We start from the raw sequence: 22,976 nt of genomic DNA, 5'->3' as shown, positions 1-22,976 counted from the left end.
AGGGGAGTATCATGATGCAGTGTTAAGGGACAGAGGGGAGTATCATGATGCAGTGTTAAGGGACAGAGGGGAGTATCATGATGCAGTCTAAAGGGACAGAGGGGAGTATCATGATGCAGTGTTAAGGGACAGAGGGGAGTATCATGATGCAGTGTTAAGGGACAGAGGGGAGTATCATGATGCAGTGTTAAGGGACAGAGGGGAGTATCATGATGCAGTGTTAAGGGACAGAGGGGAGTATCATGATGCAGTGTTAAGGGACATAGGAGAGTGCCATGATGCAGTGTTAATGGGGTACATGGGATTATGCACTCAGCCTCTGTTATACATCTGGATCTGTCAGTACCTTAACCCTGCTCATGGGGTTTCACCAACATGGCAATTGTCTGATAACTGCATCACTCCAGACTTTACTTCCACATTAAGGTGACACACCCTGATGCATCTTGAATACTGTTCAAAGTGACATTGAAAACCTACTCACACATTCAGTCTTACTCAACAGTGAGTACAGATGCAGTGGAAGTATATGTTTTAGTTGAGCATTTGAAAAACTAATGTTTACATGTTTTCTTTGAAGATGTGTGTAAACTGCATTTTTGTGTTGGTACTACTATCCTGATCATGTAGAATGATTATGCATACTTTGCATTGCCAGTGCTGGAAATAAATGCCCGTATTCGGAACACGGAGCTTGGTATGAGCATCACCGGCTTGTACATCACTAACATCACATGATCATGTATAACCTGTCACTAGATAGATTGTGTTATGTTGAGTGTCTAGTATTTAGAGGTGGAGGATATAATATTTTTTTTGTATAGTGTTTTTTTAAATATTTATGATACTCTTTTTTCTCAGTTATATTGAAATTAAAAGATATTTAGTTTGATACTTAAGAAAAATCATCCTCGATATCTCCAGGGTATACGTTCCGATAAGTCTCCACTATACCCTGGACGCATCTACGGCTCTGCCAGATAAATTTATCACCTCCCTTGACTGTCTTTTGATCCAGTCAGGTGTCTACACTGGGAAGTTGAGCGAACCAATCACAACTCACTTTAGTTTTTTGAATTATCTAACCGATTATACTTGTCAACAGAAACCATGCAGAGGTTCTCTGGAAGAGGTAGAAGGCTTTCTTGCATATGTTGTTTTAAAGTTTCGGACCTGTCAATTTGTTTGTATGATTTCCCTAAAATCTGGGACGCACTGTGAGCAAACCTTTACAGTTGCGACCGCTACCTTTATTGACACTGGCAAGCTCAGTTATAACGGCAGCCTGGCTGAGTGGCTACTGTGAGAAGGCGGAGTCAGCAAAGGGAGGTAATAAATTTATCGGGCAGAGCCGTAGATGCGTCCAGGGTAAAGTGGAGACTTATTGGAACGTATACCCTGGAGATATCGAGGATGAAGAAAAATATGTGTCACAGAAAAAAATATGCTGCTCATGCAAAATCTTTTAAGCATCATTAATAAGTGTTTGATTCCTAAGTAAGTATCTATTTTTTTCTCAAGAAAACCAAAATTAAAAAGGGTTCAGTTCTGATACAGCTGAAAAAGATAAGAAGGGGTCCACTTTAACCAATTTTTCTACATCAATAATTATTTTTTAGTTTTCACTCAGCTTGTCACCATTAGGTCCACACATTCATTTGTTTTAATTAGACAATAAGTATTATGTCCTACATAAGAAGATTCGCTTTTGCAGTTTCCCTTACCTACAGTCTATTTTGGAAGGAAGACTAATCTCTCTAACACGCCCAATCAGTCATTATTTAGCTAGAATTGATGTGACTTTAAACTAACATTTAGTTCAGATAGGCATACATTATTCATGGTTCATCTTATCTTTGTTTATTGTATCTCTTTCTCAACTAAACCAGATGCCTGCCAGTCAGTACATTTAGATCCTTCCATGAATATGTAAACAGAATTCAATGGGTCATTGAAAATCATTTAGTTATTGATTACCAGCTGGTTCATGAGAACATGACTGGCCAGCTCCACCTCTAAAGTTAGTACAGATTTTCTTTGCTTTTTTTTTTTTTTTTTTTTTTTTTTTTAATTGGTGCTTGTTTCGTATCTAGTAGGCTATGGGGCTGTAGTGCTAAAGATTTGATTGTGTCATAATGCTTTTGTTCATTAAATATATTGAATGAATCCATGCTAGTCTTGACTCTGAAACCCATTGTAGTATCTTGTATGTCTGGACTGGCATACGTTAAAGGGGAGGTTACTCTGTACTGGTGACATATACAAAGGGACATTACTCTGAGCTGGTATATATTTGCAGCAATGATACTGAACTGTTTTGGTCAAAGGTTCATTCGTCAAAACTGGAATTGTCCAAAGGGATGTTAATCTCTAATAATGTACATGTCAAGGGAATATATGATGTACCCATGAATCTTAATCCAACAATTTTGTTTTTATTTTGAAGGATACTGTCCAGACTTGAAGCAATTCACTATTCTAAGGGCAATGGTCATGACCTTGGCAATTGCCTTTTAGCAGCTAGTTTTTGTTTTATTAAAAAAAAATCATTTTGTTAATCGCTATGTAATTGTTTCACAGTTCTGCGAACAAAAAATCCACATAGGAATCTGTTATTCCTGGGACAAGACATGAGTCTATTCAGTTAAAGATAAGGAATCCAAGCCAAGAATATGACACTTCACTAAAGTGGATGAGGTGGTCAGACCTGGTTGGTTGCATGTCATTGTATAAGACCATGGTACAGCTGTACAAAACAACCTTAGCACTAAGCCTACCTTAAGTTTATGTTAAAGTATGGGAGTTACAGCCACCTTAGCGCTAAGGTCACTTTGTACAATGGCACTCTGATTTACTGACACTAGTAATAGTGTTAGAATATTGCTGACATTAGCCTGCTTGTGAGTTTCTTGGTTGTGGCTCATAGTTCTTACTTGTGTCTCTTTAGAGTTATTTGTATAGACATTCTACAGTGATAGGAGGCTGCTCAAGTAGTAGCCTTGTGTCAGCCCTGAGTAAGTTGTGATTGGCTTCAAAACAATTATCAAAATATGTATTTCTGTCAAAAGTTTTGGGTTAACAAAGTATTCATTGGTTTGTGTTGTTGATTTCTTTGTAGGATCCATTAACCAACAAATATTATGCACTAACTTTTAGGGTTGCATGATATTACTGGCAATACGCTTTTTAAACGATATGTACTGCAATATTTATTCTGAGAACTGGTATATTGGGTAAAGAACATGTATGAAGTTTCTGTGAGAATCTTTATGGTTTATTTAAAATATACACATATTTTTATTCACAACAGATGTTTTTCTTCATTATTCAATGCCAAAACTGCATAATGTAATACAATGAATTGTATAAAAAAAGGAAAATAGCATCCATGACTATGCAACCTAATTTTGAGATTACTGTTATCAGAACAATAACACATATGTTTTAGGACTTATAATGTAGAAAATAGGATTGACATGCACAATTAGTGCCACTCACTCTCAAACTCATAAGGTCCCAATATATCTCAATACATATCGCAATATGGGTACCTGCATCGTAATAGACTGCAATACAGTTTTGATGCCAATAGAAAGCCCTTAGTAACTATATCCCAGAGCAATTTTCTCCATAGAAAAAAGACCAAAGAAATGGCATGATTTTGTCTTGTGTGGCAAAGGTTATGAACCAGAAATTCTAATTACCTTAAACATTTGGGAAAGATTTGATCAAAGTTGAAAACCAAATTTAGGTATTTTGATCAAAGATGAAAACCAAATTTAGGTATTATGTAAGTGTGGTTGACTCTCTCAACAAAGACTGCACCTGAAGTTGGTGGATGACAAGCGATGATCCCGAATGGTGTTTATCATGCTACATAAAATATGTAATGTTGCTGAACTTAGATGAGTGCTAGTGAATGTTGTTAAATATTGATGAATGTTAATCAGTAATGTCAAATGTTGATGAATGTTGTTTGATAATGTTGTTGAAGGAAGATGAATATTTTTGACCCTAGATAAACCTAGTGAATGTTGTTGAATGTTGATAATATTGTCAAATGTTATTGAATGTTTCATGGCTTCCCTGTTGCAGCTCAGACGGGGGATGTTCTGTTTACGCCTGAAATAATCTCCGCCATCATCCTCTCCATGAAGGTAATCAGGACGACCTCTGTCAGTTCAATGTTCTGAAAGATTCTAGCGAACAATTGGGTCTCAGTCACCATCGTGCTTGTTATAAGAAGCTGCTGAAGATTTCTTAAACCTCAGGGACCGTTCATAATGTGTGGCTAGGACAGGTGATGATGATTTTTTTCAGTGGTGGTAGGGGAACATGGGGTTGGTGTCACCTGTTTTGTTCTGGAGAGGTCGGGAGGTAAGCACTTTTGTACACATGCTCAAAGGGGGGATCATCAATTTTGTACATAAAAATATTCTAAAATTATGCTTAAGAATGATGAGAAGGGCGATGGGTGGAGGGTCACCCATTTTGTCCATGACATGCAGGGGGTTCCTTACTTATGAATGGTCCCTTATCTTGAGTTCTGGATTGATTGTGAGTTGTAGCTGCTCATAATATAAATCACTGGTTTTTCTGGTCCATCTCCAGAGCTTGGATTTCAGTTGTATCTGCTGTCATATTGCAGGAATATTGTTGCATTAGATCACAAACGAACGAAACGCAAACAATACTTATTCAGGTGCAAGAGTCCATCTGGGGAACTGATTTTGAGGCTGACTTGGGCAGAGTGTCTGCATAGGAAGAATGGTTGTTCAGATGTCTCTCTGTGGACATGCTGGGTTGGTTAGATCCAAACAACTTATGCAGGTCATAGAAGGTTTAATGACTTGTTTTGGACAGTGTGTTGCTTGTAATATCAATCACTTGACTGTCTTGACCAAACCTAATTATTTACAGGTCAGTGTGTGTTTGTCATGTTGTAGACTCACCAGAGTTGTTCAGAGTTGCAGCAAACAGCAGCAGCTATACTTATGGCTCTGTCCGCAGACAGTAAGTATTGTTATGTTTAGTTAAGGTGTTGTGAGCATTTATTGCCCTTTTATGGAACATTTAGTGTATCCAGGGAACACTTGTTGTCATTACAGAAGACTTTGAGTCTTAAGGAACGGTTTTAGTTATAAAACCCTTGATATCTTGCTGGAACAGTTCAGGTCCTGCTAGAACTGTTGCCTTCTTGACAGAACACTTGCAGCCATAAAGAACAGTTTCTGTAATAATAGAACACTTGCAGTCATAAAGAACAGTTTCTGTAATAATAGAACACTTGCAGTCACGATAGAACAGTTTCAGTAATAACAGAATATGTGCAGTCTTGATAGGACAGTTTCTGTCATAACACAACAAATGCAGTCTTGATAGAACAGTTTCTGTAATAATAGAACACTTGCAGTCATGATAGAACAGTTTCGGTAATAATAGAACAAGTGCAGTCACAACAGAACGGTTTCGGTAATAATAGAACACATTGAGTCATGATAGAACAGTTTCGGTAATAGTAGAACACTTGGAGTCACAACAGAATGGTTTCGGTAATAATAGAACACATTGAGTCATGATAGAACAGTTTCGGTAATAGTAGAACACTTGCAGTCATGACAGAACAGTTTCGGTAATAATAGAACACATTGAGTCATGACAGAACAGTTTCTGTAATAATAGAACAAGTGCAGTCACAACAGAACAGTTTTGGTAATAACAGGACATAGAGCAATTATTAGCTGCCACATGAACTGAGTAGAGGTGTATTGGTGAGTACACCTTGAATGTTGCATGTATGATGTGTAGTTGCCCTGTTTCTTCAGACCGGGCAGGTGAGCTGATTGGCAGTTTGGGCGGTATAGAACAGATACTGTGTGCCATGAAAACACACATAGAGAACCCGGAGCTGTGTGCAACCTGTTGCAGCGCCATCTGGAGTCTCACAGTCAATGGTGAGAACAAGCGCCATAAACAGAACACACTGAACAGTTAGGGACCACGACTCTCTGACCTTAGGTTTTCACATCGTAATTTAAGTGACATTTGACATCTCTCTCTTTTAAACTGAAGTTTTATGTACGATTCCCCAAGTTTTGTCTCTTGTACCATTATATTTGAATGTTGTTACTTTTAACGTCATTGCCATGACAACAATTTAAAAAATGTCAGTTGGGCTGATAATAGATAGCTTAAACCAATTCCATGTGGATCATAAACCTCTCAACCCTTTAGTATGAGCTTCAGTTTTATAACTGGTTGTGTGTTCCCCTTTAGAAAATAACTTGCAGACAGCATTTGACAATCAAGCTCTTGAGACGATATGCTCTGCGATGAAGACACACCCCACATCGCAGGAGTTGGCGGAAGCTGCATGTGCTGCCCTTTTCTCACTTTGTCTAGATGGTGAGTTGGCAAAGATCAAAGAAATCATTTCAGTTTAAAGATGGATAAAATGAAACATCCCTGTGCACCTTGACTACTGAAATATGAAACACACATTTGTATTTAGGCTTAACGAAAGGATGCTTTTAATTTTGTTCTGAAATATTATAGGGATAGTTGCAGTGCAAAGGATTTATATAATGTCACATTTTTTAAACTGGTCTTGTCTATGATTTCACATATTATGTACAGTTCATTTCTTGGTCAAAGATATAATTTTTTCTTTGAAACCTGTTTCTTTTAAGATGTAGGTTTTGTCTTTTCACTTTGTTCTAAAAGCAGTTTTTTATAAGTATCACCTGTGCTTTGCAAGTCTCTGTGTTTGTTCCAGAAAAGAGTTTTGACAGAGTGAACGACCTTGATACTGTTGGTTTACTCCTGAGTGCCATAGAAACACATGACAAGAGTGCTAAAGTCGTGAAGAACGCATGCATGGCTCTGTCAGGACTGGTTGAACCTGATGGTATGTATACATGTCTCATTCTGGACAGGCTAGCTTGCATTTAACACACCCTCTTCCTCAAGACATACATTCTTCTTTGAGTCAGTCCTTTACGAGAGACATGCATTAGACACTGAGTTTAGTTTTAAGCCACACTCAGCAATATCCCTGCTATATGGCAGTACACACACATTAAAGTGAGATGTATCCCCTCCTGAGACACAAAACTTTCATAAGAAACACCCTTTAGTGAGGCATGATTATTGGTAAGTGAGACACACACTTTAATAAGATGCATGCCTTTAATGAGACATATCCCTTCCATGAGACACATCCTTTAGTGAGACAGACATCTTTAAGTGATACACAAACATGAAACTGAGAAGCATGCCATTAATGAGACATATCCCTTTCATAAGACACACCCTTTAGTGGGACAGACATCCTAAAGTGAGACACACTTTAATGAGATCTCTGCCCTTAGTGAGACATATCTCTTTAATGAGATACACCCTTTAGTGAGATAGACATCCTGAAGTGAGACACACACATTATAGTGAGATAGACATCCTAAAGTGAGACACACACATTATAGTGAGATGCATGCCCTTAATGAGACACATCCCTTCAATGAGACACAACCCTTTGTGGGACAGACATCCTTAAGTGAGACACATACTTTAATGAGATACATGGCCTTACTGAAACAAATCCCCTCAATGACTCTAATGCTGTGATAAACAGTTGCGAGAGTTCTGTGGATATGCAACTTCTTTATTAATAATGTCAGCATTGTTCCCTTGCATCTGCTAATATTACTTGTTCAGTAATGATTACAGTTACACTGAAACATCACTTACACTGATAGTAAAGAATTGGTATATAAAAAGACCATTCCCCAGTATTCACCCTTTAGTAAGACAGACATTGTTACGTTAGGTTAAACACACATTTTAATAAGACACATCTCCTCAATAAAATGCACCATTCTTGAGACACAGGATGTGTTCCAGTGGTTTATGTGCATGCTCGGTACACTGAGACCAGAGTTCAATTACCTACATGGGTACAATGTTTGAAGCCCATTTCTGGTGACTCTTGTCATGATGTACTTGGAATATTGCTAAGCGTGTAAAACTATACTCACTCACTTCTATAATATTACAGAGGAGTGTGCATACCGGGTGCTGACAAGCGAGGCAGCAGAGGCAGCAGAGTGTAAGGATGGTATCCCTATCATCATGAGGGCATACGAGCTTCACAAGGATAACGCTGATGTCGTGGAATCTATTGTCACCCTCTTCATGGAACTTGTGGAATATGGTAAAGATCAATGTCTTTTACATAAACTATTCAACAAATGTGTATCTTGCCCTTCATGCAAAAAGGATTGTCATTCCTGTTTGTTTTTTGTAAGGAGACCAGCTCCCCACCAGGTACATAAATTATGCAATGTGTAAACTTTGGACATTTTATGAGACGTGTCATATGCAAAGACTGCAGGACAAACCATCTGCATTCTGAGGGGGTGTTTCATATATTTTGTAGTGAGTTGGTATATTGCATGTTACAGCATGTAAGCATTCTTCTCTGAAATGAGTAACCAGAGATTTTATTTTCCAGATCTTTCCAGTATTTTAAGGGACATTACATTTTGTTTTTAAAAATATTCATCCCATTCCCTCCCTCCCCTCTTCACCCTCCCAGATTTATTGCAAACAAGTCTATTTTGAGAAATGTAAACAGGCAACTTTTATAATGAGATTAAGTTCATTGTCATTTGATTTGATTTAAATATATTTTATTCATTAAGAAAAGGATTGGGCACAAGTTATCATTTCATGTTTGTGTGTAAAGAGATTCAGAGCTTGATTTGAGTTTCAGATCCTATTTTTCACCAAACATCAATCAAGCATCTTTTGATTCTTTCTGTCAAAATGCATGTTGAACTCTTTGAACATGCATGTTGCTTTTTTACTGTTACTTTTGTACTTTTGTGTAACAGTTACAACTTAAGAAAAATGTTCCCCTTGAATAGGGGATGTACTTACAACTAATTTCTCTGAATCCTGTTTATATGTTTGATGATGTTTTCTTGTAGATGATATTTGTAAGGATTTATTGAGCTTCAAAGTACCTGCTCTCATAAAAGAGATTCAGTTGAAGTTTAATAAGAATGAGGTGAGATCAACAGGTTGAAATTGAATGGTGTGGCCTGGTGTGTTGTGATGGCACTGTTTCATGAGGCTTGATGTAGTGGGGTCAGGAAGTGATGTCATAACCTTTGAATTGTTACGCAAATGTTGGTATTGAAAATGGTTCTACAAATAATATTATTGAGTAGGTGGAATAGCCTAATGATTAAAGCATTCCCTTGTCAAACTAGAGACTCAGATATAATTCCCTACGAAGGCCTGCAGTATGACAAATCTAAATATTATCATCCTCCTCATTATCAATTCATTGTCTGTTGAGACAGTTTTTGAGGAAAAAACCGAAAATCCAGCCAGACGTTTGGAAAAAATCGAGCCCCTCATTGGCAGTCAGATGAACATTATTTCATACACTGTTTTAGTCACCAGCAACAAAATGATACCTGAACACTTTATTGAAGTAGTTTCAGTGACGTTCTTGAGAGCCTGGTTTTCACCCAGTTTCAATTCATGTTTTGCTTTCAATTTATAGTCCTCTTGACAAACATTAAGGGGAGATTGCTCTTGTATTGACATCACTACATTACAGCCTCAAGGGACTCACTTTCTACACTGGCACTTTGATATCATCTGTTCTATGGGATGTAAATTTTGGCATGAGATAGTAATGTCATTGTGATATCTGACTAAGTAAGATATCGTCTAGGCCATAGTGATATCATGTAGCTAATGATATCAGGGTCACTGTCACCTTGGAAACTATATCACCTGGGTCACTTTGACCTTGCATGGGTAACTATCATCTGCTTGATATCTTCTATGATATCATCTTAGTTAATGATATCATCTGGGTAACTGTGGGTCACTGATATTACCTTGGTAACTGACATTCTGGGTTATTGATATTGTATATATATCAGGTGGATTACTATTACAATGTTTTTAATGACACGTTAGTGTCACTCTGATATTGTCTGGATAACTAATATCATCTGGCCACTTTTGAATTATCTGGTATCATCTTGGGCACTGCATACTGTATGGGTCAATGTGACACTGACTAGGTCACAGCAACCTATGGCACAGTGACCCAGCCCTATCTAATGCTGTTTGTATTGATGCTTGCATGGCTCTGCACTAACATTTCCTCACATGTCACAGATACTGCATGTATTTGGTTACATAACAGTACTCCATGGTAGGCATGATCACACCAGGAGAAAATCATTAGATGTTTCGGAAGGAAATTAGTAGATTGATAACTCTCATCTGAAAGTTTTCATTGGGATTTTGTTTTTGTAAAATTTATCTGTGCTATGTCAGTATCATATAGTTGTCAATGAATAAAGGTTGATCATTGTAGATCGATCCAGGGTAGCAGCAACAGCAGCAACAGCTACAGCAGCATGTTTCAGGAACTATTGTTATGTGACACCAACAACAGATTTATTCAAGCCAGACCTCTTATCTTTCATATTAGGGAATACTTAGAGGCATGTGATATCCAGTATTTACAAGGGAGAAAAATATCTATCATTATTTCTAGAAGTCAGCAGGGAAGTCCTCAGTTCCCTCATGTAGAAAGACTAGACGTCTGGCTTGCTGCACCGAGTGTGTTGTGTGTGTGGTGTGTCTCTATCCTTGCCTCTCTTTGTCACACTGTAGATGACTTGAATGCTGAAATGCGCCACCTAGCGGTGGGATCACACATACTGCTCCCCGTTCACAAACGTTTCCGGGACAACAGGGTAAGATCTGCACTTGCAACATGAAACAGTAAAAACTACTGGTGACTTTTAAGAAAAGCATTTGATGTTCATTTGTTAAGATCTGTTGTATTTGTGTTGTTGCCATGTTGTCTGATAATTATTTATATATATAAGATCCTGTATGCTTGGTTTCTTGTATGACACATGCCGTAAACTTAGCTATAAGAGATAGCATGTGTACATTTTACACGTTAAAATGGTATTGTGTTAATGATTCAAATCTATCACTTTGATTGAGATAAATGTTTTTCAAAGAGATCATATGAATTATATTTCTTATTGGAATCAGGAGAATCTTTCCAAAACATGTTAATTTTGATATATGAGAGTTCAGACATCAAAGAAACTATGATTTATTTCAATAAAAGCTTTGCGGTAATAGATACTTATGTACACGCTATACATATTTGTTATTTGCACACGAAAATATGGACTCTCATGTAAATTTCAGTGTTTAAATGTGGGGCACCTACAAATATGACTACTAGCTTGGTGTCTGTGGCCTTGTAGTCAGGAAGTTGATACGTGCTGGTGTTGCAGAGCCTGAAATTGAATACATTGTTTCTGTTACAATGGATTTAGGGTGGGCGTTTTTGTAAAACAAGAAAACAATTGGTTTGGCCTTGGGTTTTTTTTCCAAAGGATACCATTCTGTAGCTCTTGCACTTGTCAACTCCATGTTTGTGTGTTTCAGGACATCATGAAGCCATGTGAGGTAGCCATGGGCAAGCTCGGAGCCACCAAGCCATTATAAACAGCCATCTTTAATTCGCCTCACACACATTGTCATTTCATTAGCATCATAAACACAGAAACAGTAATGTCTCTCTGAAAGTTGTTAGAGGGATTAAAATATTTCCCAAATGTTCGCCAACTAGTGTGAATCATTTCAATTTGGCCAATATATTAATCTAATTCCAAGATTCATTTTCTGTTGGCCCCTGGACATATAATAATTGTTTTGTTTACCAGCATGTTGTTAGGTGATGACTTTTCGACATTATTTCACAAGAACAGATTACATGCAAGTTGTCGTAACTTGTAAGTTATTCAATATCATATATTACCATAGTTGTTTTTATTGAAATAATGCAAACAAATATGGGTTTCACAGTTCCATAGAGAAATTTTTTAAACTATTCTATTTGAGTCACTATGGACAATGACCTTCACCTTCAATCAAGTATGGGCAGCTTGTCATGGATGACATCTGGCTGCTAAAGACTGCCTAGCAAACTTTCAAACAACTACATGTATACAGTTGGTAAGAACAGGCCATTCAACTTGGTGTGACATCTGTGAGAGCAGTTTCAGAGATATTCCGATCCCTTGTCTGTGAATTTACAAATGTATGGATAACCAGTAATTTCTTTGTCTAAGTCTAAAGGAAACCATTATCAGGTGCAGGTGTGTTATGGTCTCTAACCCCTACTGCTGATTTTCAAATGAGTTTGTGATGCAGGTAGGTAAGAACAACAGAACCTGTAACATCTCACTTGGATGAAAGATGAGGTAAATATACCATTAAAAAAGAGTGGGGGATATTGTATATACAAGATTGATAAAATGTACATGAAGCCAAGGAGGGAACAAATGATGAAGAGAAATGAAGGGAGAATGTGACAATTTGTTCTATTCCTTTGGAAATGTTTCATCTGTATGGATGTATGACTTTTTTTCTCACTGGCACTGGCTAGTGGCATGCTTGCAAAATGGAATATCCCCTTCTTATATTGGATGGTGGACTTGCATTTGTTGCGATAGTGTGTTGATCTGAGAATGTGAAGAATGTTTTAGAATATACACTATACATTGTTTATGGTTATTTTAGGATATTTGGTCAATATCATTTATGGCAATGTTTGTATTGTCTTTTTTCATGGAAATTTGTTTTTGAGATTTGACAGTTTTGTTTCATTTGTCATTTGTATTGCAACAAGTTGGTTTCTTGGGCCAGTTGGTTTTGCTCAAGCTGTTATTTCTGAGAATTTCATATAATATTTTATGTGAAAATGTTTTGTTTAATGGTGAGTTTTGTATCCATTATGAGACTATCAGTGTTCTGTTACACATTGTAGTACAATCATGAAATGAAGTGCCTATATAACTTGCAATCCTAACTGGATTGAACAACCTTCAACACACAATTCAAGCAATGTTTATGAATTCACCACTCACACAAATAGCTTTCTGTTATAGTTTGTTAGCATGTCATCAAGATGGTTTTTTCCATCAAATATGAAATAATGTTCTCAATTAAGGCCCCACTTTTTCCAAGCAGCCCTGAAACAGTGAAATTATGTTTTACCATTGACTTAATAAATGTGTGCATTCTATCATCTGTACAGACATTCATCCATCCTTTCATGACATATGCCTGATCAGGGCCACTGTATCTGTTTCACCAACCCTTAGTCTGCATTAACGCAGTATTGGTTTAAAATAACCCAAAAAGGTACAAAAGGTATGTGTATCTTATTGTTGATTCTAAACACTGACCATTAAGAGTATATAACTAACCAAAATGTGTTTGTTTCTACAAAATGGAGCCCAGAATAATACTTCATGACATGAGATGAGGGAATCTAGACTTGTCAGACAATTCTAAACCGAGTTCACTTTTTCATGTATTCTCTCTTTCTGGGAGACAGACTAGACCAGAGTCTAAATTCTTTGAATTTCTTCATTTGCACCTTGGGTATCAAAATAGCATTACCTTCCAATAATTTCTCCCTACATAGAATTATGTAAATGTTGTGTCATGTAAGCCTTACAGAGTTCTTTCATTTTTGTTTTCATTTAATGTGGTGTGTGTTATTTATCTACATATGCAGTACTGTTTTTCATAAGCATTATGTAATATGGCCAAGTGCCTGTGATAGAAGAGACCAACCACATATAGTTGTACCAGGCCTAAGTAAGAAAAGACAGTTTTAGAATTTACAAGCAATGTTATTATGAGTTCCTGAAGCTATTAGTTATGGTTAATACTGTTAGTAAGACTGATATTAGGGTATGGCTATTGTGGCCATTGATATTTTTCAAATTGGACCTGAGTAGTAATTCACACTCCCTTTGTGTACTTAAACAGACACAGGATTAATATACTGACATCAAAACATACAGTTATTACGCAAAAACTATGAATATATTAAAATCAGATCTTCGAGCTACAGAAGTAGATGGATCTGCATTAACAAGATCATTGTAAGGTGTCAACGTGGTACTGTGTTTTTCATTGTCCTATCTAATGTGTGTTTAATTTTCCTATATCACCATCACTGTATAACTCATTTGTGTAGCCAAAGAGTCTGGACATCCTTATTGGGATTTGCAGCTTGTTCATGTGTTTGTGAGTGTGGTAGAAGCATTCTGTGATATGTATAGCCACATCGAGAATATTCGTCACTGATTCCAGAGACATATTGATCAATTAGAATCAATGAATGCCTTGCTTGAGAGTGTCTAATCAAACCAGTCAGTTTCATCTTGAGGGGGACGTGCTCCAAGACAACATAGAGGGATGTTTGAGCTCTGTTAGTCTTCATAAAATATTACTATATAGTCAAACACTGTTGTGTAAATGTACAGATGTATTGAAGTAAAGGATTGGTCCCTTCATACTCCTTTAGTTACCATAATGGATATCAGATAACTTGAAGTGTTTATGCAGGTTTGTTTAACTTTGTTTCACTCTATCAGTTTCATGAAACTACACAAAAATGGTACTAGATCTTAAAAATGCTACAAGAAAGTCGCCATGCGGATGCAGTATTTTACATAAGAGGTGCGTGCGTGCGTGCGTGCGTGCGTGCGTGCGTGCGTGCGTGCGTGCGTGCGTGCGTGCGTGCGTGCGTGCGTGCGTGCGTGCGTGCGTGCGTGCGTGCGTGCGTGCGTGCGTGCCCCCACACCATATCATGACAAGAACATTCAGCAATGAAAAGGAGGCACACTATGGAAGGTGTAGACTGGCCTAAATGGTATAATGGTTTAAATAACCTTTGTGGAACCTTATTACACTGGGACTGATTACTGGTCTATGATCAGTGTTAGGAACATTAGCATTTTCTATCTTGTGTTTCTTGTTTGTAACAGAATTGTATGAAAGTGTCTATAACCAACTATTTTGTTATTGGGTGTTGTTTTGACTGTTGTAATATGTTTTCATATGATCTTGATAGTATTAACACTAGCCATAATAGCTTTAACCATTAGCCTTATTCAGTCTGTCCATGCCTGAGTCAGTCTGTCACAGGCTATCTCCTGGTGCTTGAAGTAAGGGTAAACTTGACCCTAGCACACCAAGAGAAATCCCTGTCTTAATCAGAAGCAGAGTGGCAACATCCTATCACATAGTTGCTTGACCCATAGCATAGGAAATCCCAACCCAATTCATCACTGAAAGGCCCTTCATCCTAATACATAGTAATTTGCCTAATATTAATAACAGGTGTCTGACCCTTAGTGTAGGGAATCCCATCCTAATACATGTATATAGTTAAGGGAGTGTACCTCACACATGGTGTACGAGTCCCAGCTCTATTAGTAAATGAATGAGGCCCGTCCATATACACAGTAATGGGTGCCTGACCCATGGTGTAGGAATCCCATCCCAGTTAATACTGAATAAGACTGCCTGACCCAAGGGTAGGTAACTCCAGCCTGAATTGTATTATAAAGTGGACACATCCTTGTACTTCATCTGGGTCAGTCTGTGTTACTCTTGGCCTGATAAATGGGTCCCATCCTAATACTTGGGATGCAGTGCATGACCGTGTCTTGTCAGAGCTATAGATATAAAATCTTGACCCTGATTTAGTAGAGGAGGTCCATCAGTAGTACTGTAAAGAGTAAATTTCCTTCACATATACAAGGATTTGCTTGTGCATAACAGGTTGAGTTTCTGATCATACAGTATCCATAGACTGAAGCTGTACAGTATGCTCCAGGTTACTGGTTTGTGGTAGACTGAATTCTCTGGCAAGTGTCCCTATCATGTGACTGTGATCTCAGGTTTTGTCCAATCAGCAAACAGTAATTCTTGCTTTGAACTCACCTAACAGTTTAACTTTACTGATAAATAAAGCCATTTTTGGAAGTTGACCTTTGTTGTTTATTACTTGCTGAATATTCAAAGTCACACTAATCCTTTCATTGTTGAAGATGTAGTTTTTTGGTTTAAAGTTCTTCATTTCTGCTCACACAAAATCTACAGTGAACAGTGGAATATTCAAGTTGGGTTTTACACTACTTTGGAATATATTCCTGCTATATCATGGCAGGGGATACCAGAAATGTGTTTTACCCAACATTCATATGGGAGAGCGAGTTCGGGTCTAGGCATGATGAGCAGACACTTTCAGCTCACTCGCTACCCTGAAAGAGTTGACAATGTCTTGGGCAACCTGAACACCAACACATAAGCTTCATGTCAACATGAGCTGGGAGCTTACAATGGCAAGTTCTGATACATCTGAAAATCAGCTGGTTGAATTTGAAATTGGACATTATATGGTCTACACGAACCTCTATTACATTAATCAGATTAACTGATGAATCAGTGATGCGTATGATGCAGATGCAGTTTATTTTCAGATAAAATATGAAATGTAAGTTCCATGAGATCTAACCAACATTCCTCCCCACTTAATTAAACCTTTCTACTGACAACATACGTTTCAACTAACTGTTCCATCAAGAAAATACCTCCCCTGCATGATGACTGTTTGTTGTTTAATACTGCACACAGAAAGACACCATATGAAAGTGGTCTGTCTGCAAAAAAATGAATCTGGACCAGACACTTCAGTGACTGACAACATGGGCATCTTTCTAAGAAGATGGGATGAAGAATCAGAACAAATACAAATATGTACTGTAGATGATTTATTCATTGATGATATTTACAATGAACATGTACACATCATATAAGGATGTTATCAAATGCTGTGATGTTGAAATACATGGTCAATACAAAAGAATACCCTGTACTCAAATTATCATATATCAGTAGTAAATGCTTAAAAAAAACCTATTTGATTCACTCATTTACCTCTCAACTTGATGCATGAACTGCATCCTAGTTCATCTCTTTTCCATATTATGATAATTCAGACCCTTCAGGTTGGAACTGATATGGACATTTTGCATAGTCAGCACTAATGACATATTACTGGAAGGGAGGTAACTCTCTGCTTTGGGTGCCTCTATAATGCCACACTCGGCACCTTTCCAGCTATGTGATGGCAGTTTGTAAATAATTGAGTCTGGCCCAGACAAACCAGTGATTGATATCATGAACACCGAACTATCCAATCAGGATATGATGACATGCATTAACTAAGTCATCAGTCCTGACCATTCAATCCTACTAGTCGCTTCTTGTGGACAATTTTTTTTCTTTTGTGCAACTTCATATGAATATTTGATGTTGGTTGATTTACTTGACTTGAGGACAGCTTGAAAAGATATAATGCCTTGCTAAGGCACATTTTCAAGTCCAAGGCAAAATACAAATTCAGACACTCAAGACAAGTCTAAGAATTTATGCCATGGCTCTTCACACCCGGATTACTCTGAAATAATTCTATATAATACACTAAGCTCAAATTTGATTTTAATTTCCTATACATGTATACCAGCTTGACTTTAAATAACCCAGAAGCAAGAAAGGAAATTGACTTTCATACCATTGTATGACCATGACCTCAAATTGCTATTTATAGACAGAAGAGTAATACTCGTCTTCCAGCTCGTACAGATCCGTGGCCATCTCATCTCGGAGGACCATGAGTTTAGCGTCAACCTCACCCTGCATGTGTTTGTATAGCTGTGTGTTCTGAGAGATTGACTCATTCACCGATGGAAAGTCATTCAAGATCAAAAACTGCTTTAAATCTGACACAAGTTTCATCAGAGATTCGCCTGCTCTCACCTGAAAAGGGGAAAAGATGCATCACATAAACAATGGAACTGAGTTAGTGGGTCTAATACTGCTTGAAAACAGTATTCCAGTTAGATCATGTATATTAGTTTACTTGAGGAGGAAAGTTTTAACTGATGCAGGCCTCAAACTTTGATGAAACCAAAAGAATGGGCATGTGCCCACATAATCAGACCAAAACAGGATTCCAGTGAGTGAGTGGTTTTACGATGCTTTAGGGAATATTCCAGCAATATTCTGGCAGGGACATCTGGGCTTCAAGTATTGTACCCATGAGGGGAATCAAACCTTGGTCTTCGGCATGACAAGTGAATGCTTTAATAACTAAGTTTCCCCACAAAGCCTCTTGGCTCAATTTACTGCTTGTTTCATGCACTGGTGCAACCAAAAATTACAAAGTACAAACTAGTTATTCATCAAATTTGCACCAGCTGCAAGTCAGTTTTTGAGTGAGTAAAATTCTGAATGGAACATCTACTGCTAGACACACATTAGATGATCCTGCGCACTAAATGCATTTGTGACAAGAGAGGCGAATTGGGCGAGTACACTTGGCTGCTACAGGTAGCTTGACGATTATGCACGTGCAATACATGCTAATCGTGACATGAAATCAACACCGCTTCTGATTAACACCTGTGTCGCAACTGTTTTACACCTGTCTCAATACTGTTAAACAGATTTCAGTTGTAGTAAAAAATGTCCAAGTTAGGAAAACATGGGCAAATAGTTCATTCTCAGGCAAGGGAGATAGCATACAGTGTTATCATGTATATGGACAAACATTGTGCAACCAAAGCAGATTCTCTTTTACACAGTAGCCTTGGTACTGGACTCTCAACGGCAACTATAAAGCGCATTAAGGCAGAAGGTGGTAGGAGTGCTAGTGGACCTACATTTATTGGTCCCACCAAGTTGCGCAAACCCAAAACTTGCAGTTACAAACTTTATGATTTCAACCAGTGTGCAGTCCGTCAATTTGTACAAAGTTTATATGGTGTAAAAAAAAACTACCCACTCTGGATACGATGTATGATATGGCAAAGTGCCAGTTGAACTACAAGGATTCTAAGGAAAGTTTTCAAAAAAATCTCAAAGACGTGGGGTTTAGGTGGCAAAAAACGCAGTCAAACCGTAAACTTTTAATGGAACGTAAAGACATTGTTTTCAAGTATTTGCAATATTTGCGTGCAATAAAGAAATACAGAGAAGAAAATTGAACACTCATCTGTAACGATGAAACATGGTTGCATGTACACCACATTGTCCCAAAGTGTTGGCAACTTGAGGGTGAAGTCGTAATGAATGGGTTTCGACCTCTGTCTGGCACCAGACCTTGGCTTATTGTGGTTCATGCAGAGGGTGAAAACGGTTTTGTTTCAAATGCTTTGTTTGTTTTTTATTCCAAACTGAAATCAGCAGACTATCATGACGAGATGAACTTGGATAATTTTTCCAAATGGTTCCAGGAAAAGTTGATCCCAAAGCCTCCACTGTACTCTGTCATCGTTATGGATAATGCACCATATCATAGCAAGCAAGTGGACAAATGTCCGCCAACCGCCAACAGAAAAGATGACATAAAAGCATGGCTACAAAGGCACAATATCTCATTTGATGAGAAAATGCTTAAAGCCGAACTATTGTTTCTTGCAAAATCCAACAAATCGGGCCCTGTCTACAGAGCAGACACGATGTTGAAGCAACATGGTTATGATGTACTACGTCTCCCTCCATACCACGCAGAACTAAGCCCAATTGAGTTAATTTGGGCAAATGTGAAAAATTATGTTGCTTCACAAAACTTGTAGTTCACAAAAAGTTCCTTTAGAGTTGCGATAAATGAAAGGATGTCTGCAATCGGTGCAAAAGAATGGTCGGAATGTTGTAAACATGTTAAAACAATTGAAGATGGTTACTGGCAACGCGAAATCGCAGTAGAAAGGGAAATTGACAGACTAGTGATTGACATAGGACTTGCAAGTGATTCAGACACCGAGACTGATTCAGAGAGTGATAATTAAAGCGTAAATCAGTAAGTCCGCCTAATTTTCCAGCATTGTTGTGTCTTGCATAATAATTGACACATACTATATCAGGTTTTTACTGTTCCCATACTTTGTCATAAAAAAAAGAGAGTAATCTTTGGTGAGTTGTCTGTATTTTATATTTTTTTAGTCACTGATAAATCTACTGAGTCTGGTACTGAGTAATCCCCAAACCGACAAATTTGTGTACAAAGATATTTCTCACTGACTTATCAATGTTAAAAGGTATTTTCAGTTTTCTGTATACAATTTTTGAGACCATAATAAAAATATGACAGAAATTTGGAAATATTATTTGAATACTAACCATTTCTCTGGAACCGGTTATATAAATTTCCAAGATATGTATTCCCGGTCGATCACCAGCGGAATTATGGACGAAAATCAGCGCGTACAGAGAAATAGGTACAAAATTATGGGATAAAAATATTTCCCCCTTGCTACTCTGATTTAGCCACCACCATTCAGTAACAGATAACTTTTAACATATTAAAAAGTTAAACGAAACACAATTAACTATATGTAGTTATCATCTATGTAATATTTAGCGGATGAAAAGTCAACTTTACCCATTAAAACAACACTGCATATTCCTTCGAATGATAAGACTGCAATTTCAGGCATAAGATACTGATATTCCACGCTAACCTTTAGTTAAGACGAAGACAAATAGATGATTGGGGCATTGACAAGCATTCTAGATATTCAACAATTTTGTTTAAAAAAAACCAGGAAAATGTCATTTGCTTCGTGAAATGGATCGGTGGTCCTAAACATCTTTGCTCAGTATATTGTGTTGATTCAATTCGTTGGGATTGTACCTGTTCCCAAATCGAGTGTGCTATAACAATTCATGCGTGAAACGCACGGGGAAAATGAACTTCTTGATATTTATCAGACAACCTGTCTCCCTCTTGTTTCAAGTGGATCGTTCTATGGGGTGTTCCCAAGTATGCAAATTGGGGTCATTTGTCAGGTCGTGGATCATCTTATATGTGTTTACCAGTAAATAATTCAAAAGCATATTGGGTATGGCCATTTTGACTAGGGGTTTGTGGCCATTTTGACTTTTCTGTAGCCATTTTGTCACTTTGAAGTATGGCCATTTTGACCAAGACACTTTGAACCCACAATCATGTTGCAGCCAAGGGATGAAACACTCAACACTGAATCGTGGCACGTTAGAAAGGCTTAGATGACAGCACACAATAGTTCACACTGCCCTTTCCTTTACATCCAGGTGAGATCCATGAAGATCTGGGTTACAGCTGGTCTTCAGTAACCCAGGTTTGTCATAAGAGGTGACTGAAGGTGCAGGGTGGTCAGAATCGCTGACTTGGTTCACATGTCATTGTATCCCAGTAGATTGATGCTTACGTTGTTGATAATGGGATTGTCTGGTTCAAACTGGATTATTTACAGACCATGCCATATAGCTGGAATATTGCTGAGCGCAGTGTTAATCAATTATTTCGTCACTCAATCGATTAATCCACGTAAGTGAGCTTAATATGGCTGACAACTTACAATGTTGGCTGCTCGGACCTGCATCTCATACTGGTCCTGTTCACTCTGGGTTGTACGGGATATCTGTGAATCCTCTTCAAGCTGATGAAAATGAAGATGACCAAATACGAGCCTTCATGCTATATTAAACATGTTAAATTAAAGAAGGCACAACTGCAGGAAAGGCATCTCGACTTTTATGACTATTCATTTACAATGACTAACAAGACTGGGTGGTAAGGTTAGCTGACTTCACTGGCATATGTCATCAGTCCCAAATCTCGAATATTAACGCTCATGATGTTGATCATGGGATTGTCTGGTCCAGACTTGATTATTTACAGACTGCAATTTAGCTGGAATATTGCTCAATCATTTTGTCAATGCGGCATGAAACTAAAATTATTCTTACACTATTTCATTTCCATTAAATATTTAGCAACTTCTCCAAAATATTAAATGTCATGATTAAACAATCTTATATATTATTAAAATAACTGTGTATATTGATTAAACAATTTGTTTATGTGTATATTTTCTCTATCACAAAACCTGGTATCTTGGGTTTTTTTAAAAAAAATATATTACATGTATTTAGTTAAAATGACTTGGTATCTCAATTTCAAAACTTAACTTAGTTAACTTAAGATAATAATATGTATGTTGTGGCCATAAAACGTCCAAGTCCAGTGTCAGCATTTAATCCATTGATCTGAAGCTGGACGCCTTGTCCACGTGACCAAAGAACCCCTTCAGCAAGCTCACAAAGTAAGGATATCCTCTGTGGGATGACTCCATGCCCTGTTACATGTATGGTTTGTGAAAACTGGTTATGTTTGGCATATGTACCTGACAAATGAAACTTGTACTGAAAAAACAACAACCAGCTTACGTTGAAATAAAGTCCCTATCTTACTTACACGTGCCAACTTTATAATCTCTGTAAAGTTGTCCAACATGGAACGGATGTCATCTTTCAAACGTTTGGTGTAGGACTTCAGAAGAGCATCTTTACTCTGAGGCATTGACCGTGCATGCTGAGACATGATTCAGATCAAGGGTACAAGCACAAATGGTTGAAAATAATTATTGTCAGAGTCCTGTACCTGAAATTTACAAAAATTTATCTCTGTTAAACACATTATGGAAGAATAAAGAATGGAGTATTTAATACCAATGCATGATATTAGTTTTCCAGGTTCAAAATGAATACAAATCTGATACAGGTCGAGCCTAGAAGTTGTGGATTGTCATTCACATCATTAGGCGAAGCTAATCTCTTTTCCGGACTTCACAACACTGTCTAGTTCAGCTAGCTAAACGTCGTGTTCCTGCCAAGGCTGAACTAAACACTGTCTTGAAATAGTTTGTGAGATTTATGAGATTTTATACATGCATGCAAGTACAGAGGGAAAATACATTAGTCACCTGGAATAACAAATAAAAGTCGCATATTACACAGTTACGCCTTGGTGGTAGGACTTGGACAAGACTTCCACATGATTCAATATTCAGACATCAGATTTGAAGCCGGAAACGCATTGTAAATTAGCTCCCTTTAATCTCGTGGTCTACGACAAACAACGTGATCTCGGCCTTTTCTCGGCCAACCAACATGGTGGGTGATACCATTCTCGATAGGGAAAGCCATCAGGCGACATCTCGGGGTCA

General features: G+C 37.7%; 2 protein-coding genes across 3 annotated transcripts in view; one reads left to right on the top strand and one right to left on the bottom strand.

Annotated features, from left to right (window-relative positions):
- Window positions 1–15,902, top strand: part of LOC137273775 (serine/threonine kinase-like domain-containing protein STKLD1) — a 37,952-nt gene extending 22,050 nt beyond the window's left edge. Inside the window, exons 12-19 of the mRNA XM_067806620.1 lie at window positions 4,096–4,157; window positions 4,947–5,013; window positions 5,826–5,954; window positions 6,277–6,405; window positions 6,776–6,907; window positions 8,054–8,209; window positions 10,705–10,787; window positions 11,503–15,902. Coding sequence (XP_067662721.1) covers window positions 4,096–4,157; window positions 4,947–5,013; window positions 5,826–5,954; window positions 6,277–6,405; window positions 6,776–6,907; window positions 8,054–8,209; window positions 10,705–10,787; window positions 11,503–11,562 — 818 coding nt within the window. The 3' untranslated portion in view covers window positions 11,563–15,902. The remainder of the gene's footprint in view (window positions 1–4,095; window positions 4,158–4,946; window positions 5,014–5,825; window positions 5,955–6,276; window positions 6,406–6,775; window positions 6,908–8,053; window positions 8,210–10,704; window positions 10,788–11,502) is intronic.
- Window positions 15,903–16,681: 779 nt separating this feature from the next.
- LOC137273254 (mediator of RNA polymerase II transcription subunit 22-like) lies at window positions 16,682–22,890 on the bottom strand. Of its 2 annotated transcripts, none has more exons than XM_067805791.1 (4): window positions 22,734–22,890; window positions 22,226–22,411; window positions 21,327–21,407; window positions 16,682–17,742 (listed from the first exon to the last, which is right to left on the bottom strand). In XM_067805791.1, exons 2-4 carry the CDS (start codon window positions 22,349–22,351, stop codon window positions 17,524–17,526), a joined length of 426 nt encoding a protein of 141 aa, XP_067661892.1. In that variant the 5' UTR covers window positions 22,352–22,411; window positions 22,734–22,890; the 3' UTR covers window positions 16,682–17,523. The 2 variants fall into 2 exon arrangements, with proteins under 2 accessions (XP_067661892.1, XP_067661894.1); XM_067805793.1 differs by having other exon boundaries at window positions 22,764–22,890.
- Window positions 22,891–22,976: the final 86 nt, after the last annotated feature.

This window comes from Haliotis asinina, chromosome 2 (assembly GCF_037392515.1).
Source record: "Haliotis asinina isolate JCU_RB_2024 chromosome 2, JCU_Hal_asi_v2, whole genome shotgun sequence".
In the NCBI taxonomy this organism is placed as follows: Eukaryota; Metazoa; Mollusca; class Gastropoda; order Lepetellida; family Haliotidae; genus Haliotis; species Haliotis asinina.
Note: the sequence above shows the minus strand (reverse complement) of the source record. Positions and strands in the feature narration are given on the sequence as shown.